The sequence below is a fragment of the Carassius auratus genome, chromosome 26 (assembly GCF_003368295.1).
Source record: "Carassius auratus strain Wakin chromosome 26, ASM336829v1, whole genome shotgun sequence".
In the NCBI taxonomy this organism is placed as follows: Eukaryota; Metazoa; Chordata; class Actinopteri; order Cypriniformes; family Cyprinidae; genus Carassius; species Carassius auratus.
The window spans coordinates 14,204,487-14,217,437 of NC_039268.1; the positions used below are offsets into that span (position 1 = coordinate 14,204,487).

General features: G+C 38.5%; 2 protein-coding genes across 4 annotated transcripts; one reads left to right on the forward strand and one right to left on the reverse strand.

Moving 5' to 3' along the window:
• Nucleotides 1-4,545: 4,545 nt before the first annotated feature.
• mzt1 (mitotic spindle organizing protein 1) lies at nt 4,546-6,103 on the reverse strand. Its single transcript, XM_026204361.1, has 3 exons — nt 5,839-6,103; nt 5,505-5,650; nt 4,546-4,976 (listed from the first exon to the last, which is right to left on the reverse strand). The coding sequence occupies exons 1-3, from the start codon at nt 5,888-5,890 to the stop codon at nt 4,947-4,949; spliced, it is 228 nt and encodes a 75-aa protein (XP_026060146.1). The 5' UTR covers nt 5,891-6,103; the 3' UTR covers nt 4,546-4,946.
• Nucleotides 6,104-6,170: 67 nt separating this feature from the next.
• bora (bora aurora kinase A activator) lies at nt 6,171-11,675 on the forward strand. 3 transcript variants are annotated; one of them, XM_026204358.1, is made up of 12 exons: nt 6,171-6,263; nt 6,472-6,651; nt 6,732-6,838; nt 6,959-7,004; nt 7,101-7,182; nt 7,280-7,333; nt 7,440-7,496; nt 8,178-8,407; nt 8,546-8,699; nt 9,940-10,508; nt 10,873-11,013; nt 11,193-11,675. In XM_026204358.1, exons 2-12 carry the CDS (start codon nt 6,499-6,501, stop codon nt 11,211-11,213), a joined length of 1,614 nt encoding a protein of 537 aa, XP_026060143.1. In that variant the 5' UTR covers nt 6,171-6,263; nt 6,472-6,498; the 3' UTR covers nt 11,214-11,675. The 3 variants fall into 3 exon arrangements, with proteins under 3 accessions (XP_026060143.1, XP_026060145.1, XP_026060144.1); XM_026204360.1 differs by having other exon boundaries at nt 6,174-6,263; nt 6,484-6,651; XM_026204359.1 differs by lacking the exon at nt 6,171-6,263 and having other exon boundaries at nt 6,322-6,651.
• Nucleotides 11,676-12,951: the final 1,276 nt, after the last annotated feature.

The window sequence follows — 12,951 nt, forward strand, 5'->3', positions numbered from 1 at the left end:
ACTGGCGATTAATCCCTGGGAACCGGCAGGGAACGGAGATCCATTTCTCGCCAATGTCCACTCTACGAAGGCAGCGAATTCCTCCCGAGGACCATCTTCGGACGACAGTATTATTAATATGACTTAAAGATAAGTTGCTATGACACCAACCAGACTTTTTACTTGAGAAGATGGAAAACAAATTGACTGGACAATAGTCACAAAAAAATTATCGGATTTTACCAGATTAGACTTCATACTGTCATGATCATCAGCTGGAGTGCCCATGAACTCCTATAGAGGCCAATCCACTCAGGACTCTGGCATCTTGTAATTCCATTCCGAACTCCAATTCCCATCCTGCCTCATACCTGGGACTGAATAGGCACACACACACACACACACACCTGCATCTAATTACACACACACACATAAGCAGCACACTCATACCAACTGTTTGCGAAGTCTTGTTTAGTCCTGTCTGGCATTTACGAGCGTTATCCAAGTGTTTGTTCCTTCCGTGTTTGACTTTGGATAGTTTATATCGACTGTGATTCTCTGCTGCCTGCCCCGACCTCTGCTTGTTACTGTTTCTGATTTTAGATATACCTTGACACACTTGATGCTGTTACCTGAATTCTGCCTGTCTGACCATTCTTATTAAACATACTGCATATGGATCTGAATGTCTCTGACTCCATGTTACACATTCTTACAAGATGAATTTCAGTTTTGTCACTATTAAGTTTAAGGAAATTAGATGAAAACCAGTTTTTTATTTTAGCTAAACAGCTTTACAGAGAATGAATAAAATAAGAAAAAATAATTAAGCATTAAAGATAAGTAAAAATTTGTCAGCATAGCAATGGAAATTAATTCCAATCTTTCTGAAAATTTGTCCAAGAAGCAGTACATAAATAATGAATAGGCCCCAAGACTGAGCCTTGGGGAACACCAGCAGTAACATGCAATAGTGATTTTAGGACTCATTCCTGCAGCAGATGAATTGCTTATATACTGAATATATGGATTCACAGGAAACTTCAGAGCGTATTGTAACTCCTTTAAAAATGTGTAACATTCCATCTACATGTAATAGGGTCTGAACTCAACCAAGTGCAATCTGAAACTCTCTCAATATAGGGGCAATTTTACGCTGCCAACACATTTCTGTCAGCACCACATCCTCTCAGCTGTAGCCTAATATGCCCCAAGGCAATGTATTGTTGTTGGCTGCATTTTCCAGGCCACATGGATCTTGTCACATAAAAATTATTTAAATATAGTCATGTGTTATCTAAAGCTCTGTTTGCAGTACAACAAACTGGGCCTAATAGAAAATGGCAGGTTGCTTCTGGTCTTGTCGACAACAATATATGACCCACTCAAGCCTGCAGAGAAAGAGTTCGGTAGCAGATCAAATTCATGAGGCCTAAATATCATTCCATCCACTCTAATTAGACAAATAACGATGTATTAAATGCTAAAGCCCAATTGAGAAATCCCTTGAGGGAGCAGGTCAGTGAGTCACAGCAATGGGAAGAGCACACCAAATATCATCAACATCATCATCATATTTCCTGTCTAAAGCAGTATACTTGAAGATGTCTTTTACTTTAGCAGAGCCTGTGATTCAAATGAGCAAGAGGGCAGAGAGCATTGTATGATTATTAATGGGAAAAGATTATGCTTACGGGGTTGAGGGATTAGTTTAGCGACCTTCACAACACTAATTGAAACAAGTATGAAAAAAACTCGGCGGCACTGTAATCAACTAAAACACGGCATCATTAATCATTATAAATAGTGCTGTCACAACACGAGCATTAGTATTATCAACCCCTTTTGTTTGTCTTGTGGGAAGCTCGGGCCGGACGCTCGGTGAATGTCCGGTGCGGAGGTTAATGAGAATCGAAGTGGCATTTAAACGGCGCCGCTGATCACACGGCCATTGAGGTGACGAGACTCACGTACGTTAATGTGCAGCTAATGGGAATTGATGCACTTCTGATGAAGTTAGTAACAGGCTTGACATCCGGAAGAGTTCAAGTCTGTCGGACGTAGAGTTTTTTGTGACATTCCACATGAAAGGGTATTAGCCTATTAAGAGTGAAAGAAAAGTACTCTCATAGAGGTCTTTTGACAGGTGTTCGTGAGGCGGCTGTTCAAAGATTAATCGACGCCAAAAGAAATACATGTGTTTTGAGACAAATCACTGCGACTGTCACGTTGAGCCACGTTTCATACAATATGATTTACATCTTAAAAAACAACACCACAAGGTTTTTGGGTTATAGGCTTGAGTTAAAAAGATAAAAAGAAAATTCAGATCTTACATCAGAGGAATACATTTTATTTTAAAATGTATTTAGTAAACAGTTAATTATAATAATAGCCTAGTTATAATAATCTTTCACAGTGCGATGTTTTTTACTTGATTTGAGATCAATGCATAATGAGCACAAAAGGCTTCATACAAAAACAAAAACAAATATTTTACACTGTAAAAAGGGATAACCTGCAATTAAGATATTTCCTGATTTAATCCATAAAACTTCGTTTGTATATTGATAATTAGTTCAATGATGTTAAATAATATTTTGAACCTTTGAAGTTACCATTTTTTTCAGTGCTCCAGCCCCAAACATTTATATTGTATGTTTAAGCTATTGTAGACAAGTTGTATTGTGCTTAGTTGTTTTAAATATGTTCTTGGAATTTTAGGTTTCTGCAGAGAATGAACGTCCAACTCAAAGAAGGGTCCAAGGGCAGTAATATTTGCTGAAAGTCATCAGACCCATTCTTTTTAAAGGAATTGTTTAGAAAAATAATGGGATTATAACCTACAATTATACATTTTAAACTTTCAATTAACCTTGCACAAGGGTATTGTCACTTCCACCAGCTTTAGATTAATACCAGTTGTTTATCACATAGCTACCTGTGAACAAAGAACCCTGTTGCATTGCATGCATCACTTAAAAGGTTAAAACACAATTATTAAATTTACAGCTAAACTATTGATAATTACATCCTTGAACACACAGAATTCCCATTTAATAACAAACATTTCATTAACCTACACCGAACACAAGGGAATTTACATAAACAGTTACTGAAGGTGGATGCTATTACAGAGCTAAGCATTGTTTTTTAAATTGCTTTGCTAATTAAAGCAATTAATGCATGAATTAGAGGATGGGAATATGATAATTACACATCAACCTCAGAATACTTAATTGTGTTATTTGGTTTCATCCGTTTTAGAGGTTCGATTAACCAAAGCCAGGGCAGGCTGCACTTTGCAAACTCTTGATGGTGTTCATCTTGAATAAAATCGATTATAAAACATTGACCACGAACGACATTCAAATGCTGTAGGAGTCAGATGCATATTTGTTGGAGACTGATGGGTCATTCAAATATACCCTGCAAAAATGTTTCGCTGGTACTGATGAGTGATGTCACTGTCACTGTGGCAACCTTTATGATACTAATTCACAGTGAGGAATAAACTACCCCATCGTTGCGCATCATTAGCCGGCCTCATGAAGAGACACGCCTGGTCCGCTTTAGTTGATAACACCTGTCATTCCAACAAGCGGTTGCAATCATTCTAGACATGCTGCTGCTGCTGCTTGTGTCTTTCTCAAAGGTGACTCAGTGGAGAGGCCTGAAGATGGTGCACCCTTGACCCATACTCAAACTATGAGTATAGCCTTATTTAGTGGATTCATCTACGGCCAAGTATGGTGACCCATACTCAGAATTCATGCTCTGCATTTAACCCATCCAAAGTGGGCACACACACCAGTGGGCAGCCGTTTATGCTGTGGCACCCAGGAACCAGTTGGGTTTTCAGTAACTTGCTCAAGGGCACTTCAGTCGTGGTATTGCTGGCCTGAGACTCAAACCCACAACCTTTGCATTAGAAGTCAAACTCTCTAACCACTAGGCCACAACTTAGACACAAACTCTGTTTGAACCCCGATCCATTGGTGAGAAAGAGATGTATTAATTTTTGGGATTTCTTTAAACTATAGCACATTCCGAAAACGTCTCTTTGAGAAACGACTGGACTCGGTTAATATTTAGCAATAAGAGCAGACATAAGGTTGAGGTGATTACAGACACATAAATGAGTTCTCGCTGCAGGAGTGAAACACTATGCCTCCTGTCTGCAGAAACCAAGGACACAGCCACCTCTCCCTCTCAGCACGGCTGGGTGTTAATGAAGCTCTCGCCAGGTATGATGTCTTTTTGGCTGATCTAAGATCCACAGTGTTTCTACCATTTGACCTTTATCATTCCCAGAGACTGATGTCAGATCTGTGCAAAAAAAGCACCTGTGAGTTGGAGAACAGGCCTGACGATCTGATCCAACTTTTATTGTGTTATATGCATGAGCTGCAGATAGGAATCCTGGCAATGACATTTACCATAAATGATTAAAAGAAATAAATGGTAAAGGACTGCAATTATAATGTTATGACAATACAAAGCTGAAGTAATTAACTATAAATGCACTGCTGTCGCCATCACGTGGTTAAAAGACGTAAACGCACATAAAGGTACAGATGAAGTGTTTTAATGACCAGAGGCACACATAAAAACAACAGTTAGGGTAAAAAAACAAAAACAAAAAAACCTTTTTACTGATTTACACGGAGGCAAAAATGATTCCACAGAGTAAGGTCTATTTTGAGGATGTTTTTCCTTTTAGCATTACAATGAATTATAGTTAGTATTCGTATACACAATATTTAAATAACACACAAAAAGGAAAAACAGGACACTTTTAACAGTCCAATTGTACATCCTGAGGCACTTGAAAGTAGGCCAAACACAAGGCAAAACAACTGCTTTAACAAATTAATCCTATGTACATGTTTATATACACAATGCATTGTGCAGTTTTCTTTCTTCTCAAACAGGGACCACTCCATCATCGATGACATTTTGATAGGTCATCCTTGACTAGTGCTGATTTCAGAAGCCTAAAGGATCAATAAAAGATGAAAGTTAAAGAAATGACAAAATAAAACAACAACAACAACACATTTGATTAAATAAATTAATAAAAGTAAATGGTATACTTAAGGCATATAAGCTACATCTGCATTCACGGTTTTTATTTAAATAGTTTAACAGTGACAAACGAATGCTGAAATATCCACACCAAGCCTAATATTATCTGTTTGCATTAAAATATAGCACTTGCTTCAAATTATTCCTCTGGCAGAAATTTAACAGGTTATACCTAATCAGCCAAAACCATAGTAATCATTTTACAGAAACTTAAATGTTTTCTACCAGGAAAACAAACGGAGTATCCAATATGTGATGCATGGTATGCATGGATTTGAACTTTAAAATTTTGACTCATCAGACATCACCTAATTTTTTTAGGATACTGAATATATGCATAGATATGCAAGATTTTGCATCAAAGCAAAATAAGGCAGTGGATAAAACCAATGACTGAAGATGAAATAAGGGTGTCACTGCAAATACACTGACGTTACCTTTAATGAGTCCGAGGCTCTTCGGAGCTCTTTGATAACTGATGACAGGGCTTCGGGATTGATCCCCTGCTCACATAGACGGACACATATTGACAGAGACTCCATGTCCAATCCTGTGTTTAACAGCCTGGATATCTCCAGGAGAACTGGACATGTAAGAATAAAACACAGAGATACATGAGCCACATAACTGCTCCACTGAATTAATAGTGCGATTTATAAGAATGAATCATGCAGTGTCTGCAAACCAGTAACAATACAGCTTTCAATTATGTTTCGAAAAAACAGCATTTTTAAAAAGAGTACTTCTTTTTTGTAAACATTTTAATCATACCATCCATAGTCTCCCGGACAGCGTTCATGTTCGCGCTCGCGGGACTGGCCATGATGCTACGTGCTAAAGCTATTTAAATAATTAACGACAATAACAAAGCACTAGCATTCGTTCAGAGACCTAACACGTCTACTCCTGTTAATCTCTGATGTCTTCCAACAATTTGCCAGTTAAAAACCGGACAGCGTTTCAAATCTCTCATCACACAGTCTCCAATCCATAAACAAACTAACTGACAGCGATTCTGTTCACACCTCGCGGTGTTTGTTTTGCGGCAGTCCTGTCAATAAAGTTGTAGATGTTCAAAAGGACGTTACGTCCGGACTGCTGAATTGTGATTGGCTAGCACCTCTTGAGCGAAAATTAAATCGGACGTTAGAGCCATTCAGCGATCACTGTTTGGCTTGTTTGAGTTTCGTTGCGTTGTGAGTATTATTAATTAATAACATTTATTACCAGTTTTTGTCTATTTAAACACATGTAAGTTAAAGACTGCAGACTAACAAAGGTTAAAAAAAATCCGATCAATAATCAAACGTAATCAAACTGCATGACCGATATAACGTAACGTTATATATTGATATTCTGAAGGATCTCCAGTCTTGCACTCATTTCTGTGTTGTTAAAACGTAGCCTGGTTGGCAGGACGCCGTTTCTAAGATGGGGGATACAGCTGAGATTCATATAACACCCGAGACTCCTGGAAGACCCGCTATCCGGAACCCGTTTGAGAGTCCTAACGACTATCACCGTCTGCACGAGCCCCTAATGCCCAGCCCGTCCGTGTTCAAGAGCTCCACGAGCTCCTCCGCGGTGAGTGCGTGACTCTGCATGTGAGGGAAAATCATCATCAAGGAGAGAAATGTCATTTGTGTGTGTGGTGTTTGTTGTAGACACCAGCCAAGTTCAAATGGTCGATTGATGAGATGGCAAATTTACTTCCTGTGGAAATAGACCCAGAGGACATTCACCGCCAGGCTGTGTTTTTTAGCCAGTCCAGGTATGTATTGCTGTTAGTATGTTTATTTGAAGTGTTTTAATATGATAATATTTATTTATTTTTGTAAATATTTATTAACATTTTAATGATGTTAACTCCGTTGTGTTTTAACACATCAAGGGCAGATGCTGAGATCGAGGAAAAACGGCAACATGCTATTGAACAGGTAATACTGCTTTACTTCTTATAACACAATGCCTGTTCATAAATTTTTTTTATTTTAACTAGAGAGAAAGCTGTGTCATTATTTTTGTTTGTTCAGTTTTTCACTAAAGGTGCAATTGTTCCCTCTCCATGGGGACCACCAGCGGCTAAGCCTTCAGTAAAAATGCCACATCCGAACAGTAAGTCATGGAACATAAAACAAGAGATGTTTTCATGCTACTTTATTACAACCAATGTAGTTTTTTGTAGATATTAACTAAATTGGTCTCATTTTAGGTTCTTTGTCCCCACTGGTAACAGAGACGCTTCAGTCATCAAAGAAAATAAATGGTTTGTTCAGCAGCTCTAAGACAGTTTATAAGTCATCAAGACTGTAAATATAGAAATTTATCTGTGTGGATTTAGAGTAACTGGACTTTACTTTTATGTGTTTTAGCCATCTGTCAGACGGTCTTGTCTCTACCTGTGGACTTCAATCTTGAAAAAGTTCTGGGTAACCTTTTTTTTATTTATTATTACTTTATTTTAAAATTAAGGCAAACATGTAGTTTATAATACAGTGCTGTTCAAATGTATGGGATCGATAGGTTTTGACCATTTTAATAATACATTTTTTTTTACAAAGGTTTGGACAAAAATACAGAACTGTTTTAAACATATATAATAAGCAATATATACTGAGCAGCAAATTAGCATATTAGAACATTTTCTGATCATGACACTGAAGACTGGAGTAATGATGCTGAAAATTCAGCTTTGTATCAGAGGAATAATTGATATTTTAAAATATATTAACATTCAATTTATTTATTTATTGTAATTAGGGCTGCGAAATAAAAATCCAAGGCGATTTCATGCGCATCTAACGTTAGTCAGTAAATGCGCTCCTAGTATATCTCCAGCACGTGCATTCAGATCAGGATTGCCAGGTTTTCAAAACAAAACCTGTCCAATTGATCTCAAAACTAGCCCAATCACGTTTCGTTCCGGGTGAAAAAAGAAAAAAAAAATTTTGGCAAATAGGTTGTTGACAGTTTAACCTCATTGCACTTCTTAAATTTTGGGGTGTCAGGTCTTCTCTATTTATTATTTAAATGTGGCAAATATTTGCATGATTTTTTTTGCTTGGATACATTTTGATATTAACTTGAGCATTTCCTTTCTATTGCACCAGGTGATTACTACAAGACCGAAGAGCTAACCGAACAGGTGCAGGAGAGCCTTAGCTCCTCTTCTTTGCGGCGGAAGCTGTTTCTTGATGGCCATGACAGTGGCTCTGAGTCCTCTACCCCTTCCAGCCCAGACAGATATTCCAATAATGTTCCTCCCAGCAGTCGAGAGACAGTGTCTTCTGTTATTGTCTCTCCACTTCAGTGTGGCATTCCAGCTGGGACGCCCTTGTCGGTATGTACCAGATCATAGATGATGACACTACAAGGGTGAAACTACACCCTTGTACATAGACCAATAAAATGTGGTTCAAGGGTACTTGATATCTGAGATCTTTAAAATGTAATATTGTATTTGATCCGTAATCTTCAGGGCCAATTTTCATCCAGTCCCATCCAAGGCCAGGGTCGAGCATACAGTCTGGGCAGTGACGCAAGTCCCATGTTTTCAGAAAGATCGTCGCCTGCTTTCAAGTCTCCTATTCTGTCGCCCATCAGACTTCAGCATTCTGTGACGCCTTTATCAGGTGAGAAATCTCAGATGGTGCCAGGTTTTTTTATGTTGTATGTATGCCTATATATGTTTGATTAGAGAACAGGCTTTACTGAGGAGGTGCGCATTAATGATCGGCCGATCTTTATCGGTGCACCCCTAGTAAGCGGGTGTTTGTTGTCAACTGTTCAGAAGAAGTGAAGTAAAATGCACACATCTGTAATAAAGGAAAACCTCTTGGCTTATTTTGAAATCCTCCAACATTTTTCTTTAAAAATATATTGCGATATCCGACAATACATTAAAGGCGATTATCGATAAGATATTTTTGACATCTCACCCAGCCCTACTAGGAACGGACCTGCTGGCTAATTCCTACAACTAAGTTTTAAGTTTCTAGAACTACGCAGTGCGAAAGTTCCATTGCTGTCTATAGGCAATGACACATTCAAGGCACAGAAAGGTAGTAAGTACATAGTTAAAATAGTCCATGTGACAAAAATACTTTATTTGACAGTTTCTTCTCTTCCTTTGCCTTGCGTTTACGAGAGTACCACAACGCATGCATGTGATGCTGTTGACACAGGAGCCAGCATTGTAACGTAGAACCCAGATGCGCTGGGGCTTGTTTACAAGCAGAAGATGCACACTGTACATAAAACAGTCTTCCTAAAACTGTCTTTCGACAGACGAAGATCTTAACAGAGATGATGACTTGCAATTTTCTGCCCAGCCACACTAATTTGAACCAGAATATACAGATGATGAGCTTTGAGAGCTAGACGTTCTTCATCAGAATGCAGACTCGCACATTGAAGAAAATGTTGAATTAAAACTTTATTTTTGTTTTCTTTGCGTACAAAAAGTAGCTTCATAACATTATATTTGAACCACTGTCACGTGGACTATTTAAAGGATGTGCTTATTACCTTTCTGGGCCTTGAATGTGTCAGTACCCTTGCTGTCTACGCAGGATCAGAAAGCTCTCGGATTTCATCAAAAATATCTTAATTTGTGTTCTAAATGGGTATAAAACAACAGAAGGGTAAGTATTTATTTAACTATCCCTTTAACAACACATTTGCATGTTTATGGTTCTCTGATGTTGGGTAATGGTCAGATGACAAGCAAATAAATGGCTAAAATATTTAATAATTTTTGTAATGAATCATTTGCAATATAATTTAATTATAATTATTATCTCTTCACCAAGTCATAAACCCCAGCTTAGACTTTGGATAAATGTGAAGTCACATAAAACTTTGTCTTTATAGGTGAGAGGAAAAGGCTGTCGTTTTTGTCCCGTGATGGCATTCCTACGGGCAGCTCAGTCATGGACATGAACCGATGTGGAGAGAGCCCATTGGTAGAGGGCTGTTCCCCTATTCGAAGCTGCTCCCCCTTTCAATCCCGACCCAGAAACAGAGCCTGTATGTGGGCCTCTCCTTCTCACATTTCCCCAATCCTCCAGGACAAGGAGAACAGCCATCCCAGTGAACCTTTACCACCCATGGACCTGGACACTAACTCGACAGAACCTCATGTCCAGCGAGATGGACACCCATCTGGGGAAGGTGAGTCCGAGGCCTCCGTGGCTGTTTCTGAGCAGATGGATCAAGACGAGCCGTGGAAGGACAGTGGAGGAAACAACGAGTCTGACAGAAGGGAAGATGAGAATGAGGTCATCAGCAGGAGCAGAGAGGAATCCTGTGGTTGGGTTCCTGAAGAGGACACTGCATCACCAGCTAGACTGTCCAGCTCTCAAACAGGCAGTGTGCCTAACGCTGAGAGTACGCACATGTTCGCAGAAGGAAGCATTACACCATACGACATTAGCATGCAGGTTAGTATGCATGCTGTCAGATGACCAGAATGCCAGCTGCTTCCAAGTAGCCTCCAAACACTAGACAACTAAATAAAGAGCCGTTTCATTAGTAGCCCAGCAGGTGTAGTTGACATAAAACCACTGCAAAACTGCCTGGAAGCAGCTGCTGCTGTACTGAATCTCTTTTCCTCTAAGAAACGTAGTTATTTATTTGTTTTATTATAGTAGCACTATTTAATGAGACTAAAATGTAGTAGTAATTATTGTTACTATGAATAAGTTTATGCTTTATAAATGATTTTTGCGATCTTTTAAGATGGAATTGTGGACTATGGTCTCAAAGTAATTGTAAAGCTTAATGTGTCCCTCATGTTCTCTGCAGGTGGATAGCGGTTATAACACTCACTCGGTGTGCACTACCAGCTTAATGGACACGCTCAGTTCAGACAGCCAGAGTAAGGACATGCTGGACACACACACTGCTGAAGAGGGTGTACCTTTCACTAAACACACTAAACCAAAGGTAAAGTCTCACACACTCACCAAAAAAAAAAAAAAAAATTCACTGTCACATTTTAATACTTCATTCAGCTGTTTCGTTGCTTTAGTTTTGTACACTCAAGATCCACTGTATTCACTACATTATACTTGATGGTAGAATACACTGTGAATACCCACACTAAGAAATGTTTTGTTCTGCAGCTGCTCACCCTGCCGCACTGAGCATGAGGGACAGAACAGGCACTTTACACACTCTTACCCCCAAAGCCGAGGAGGACACGCGCGGCACATTAAGCTGTATGGTGCTCATGTCATCTCATATGAACGCTGAATACCGTGGTTGGTTTCACTGTCTGAGCCTTGTGAAAGTTTTTGTACTGACTAATCTACAGTATTTATTCTTGCTCCAAAAAAGAGATGACTTTTATACTGAGAAAACTTGAATTCGATTTAAGATTATGTATGGGTTTTATTGATTGTGAAAAGTAGCTTTCCTTACTTGTGATTTGTTAAAAGAGGGTGGCAGGTGTGTAACCATTTCCTCTAGCTGTTTTTATAGGGCCTTTTACAGTCTTAAAGTTATTTATGAATTAAACAATCACTAATAAATGTGGAGATACTACAAGGAATACATATTATGATGACCTGCATCTAAATTGTAATAAAATGTCTAGATAAATATGGTGATAGTTTTATCTGCTTGCAATTTCTTCTTACAGATGATGATATCAGACTTCATCTTTGTCATCTAATGTATTAACAAAAAGGGATCACGGTAGAATGTACCATTGTTTTAGTACACAGCTGATTTAAATGAGTAAGGTCACTTGTACTGACAGCTGTGTGCTTCGCTGTTCTCAAAGGGAGCAAATATAACACATTTATAACTAAAGCACAGGTTTTTCTTGGTGGAACGCTGCACAACACAATATTTAGGGTTCCTTTGTCATGGAAAAGCAAAGAATTTAAAATGACGATTTCCAGGCCTGAAAAAGTTATGAAATAAGTCAATATAATTTTCAGTTATGGAAAAACCATGGATTATTTTGATAACCTGCTTTTATCCTAAAATAAAATAACATTTTCAGGCTAATCATGTGGTCCTGTAATATACAGTACATCCGGAAAGTATTCACAGTACTTCACTTTTTTCACATTTTATGTTTACAGCCTTAATTCATCAAGTTCTACAAACAATATCCCATAATAACAACGTGGAAGAAGTTTGTTGGAAATCTTTGCAAATTTATATAAAATAAAATAAAAATCACATGTACTCAACTCAAAATTGAGCTCAGGTGCATCCTGTTTCCACCGATCATCCTTGAGATGTTTCTACAACTTGATTGTAATCCACCTGTGGTAAATTCATTGGACATGATTTGGAAAGGCACACAGCTGTTTATATAATATTTATATTTATATGTGTTCCTGTAGCTCAACTGTTAGAGCACTGCGCAAGCAAGCACAGGGTTGGGGGTTTGATTCCCCGGGAACACATGATATGTAAAAATTGATAGCCTGAATGCACTGTAAGTTGCTTTGGAAAAAAGCGTCTGCTAAATGCATAAATTTAATTTTAATTTAATTTAAAATAAGGGCCCACAGTTAGCAGTGCATGTTAAGAGAATGAGCCAAGCCATTAAGTCCAAGGAATTGTCTGTAGACTGCCGAGACGGGATTGTATCTGCAGTATTGAAAGTGCCAGCAAGCAGTGGCCTTCATCATCTGTAAATGGAAGAAGTTTGGAACCACCAGGACTCTTCCTAATGCGATAGGAACTGAGCAACTGATGGAGAAAGGCTTTAGTTAAGAGTGGTGACCAAGAAGCTTATAGTCACTCTAGTTGAGCTCTATGATCATGTATGAAGATGGGGGAAACTTACAAAAGGACAAACATCACTGCAACACTCCACCAATCTGGGCTTTATGTCGGTATCTATCCCTTCCGTGAAGACTC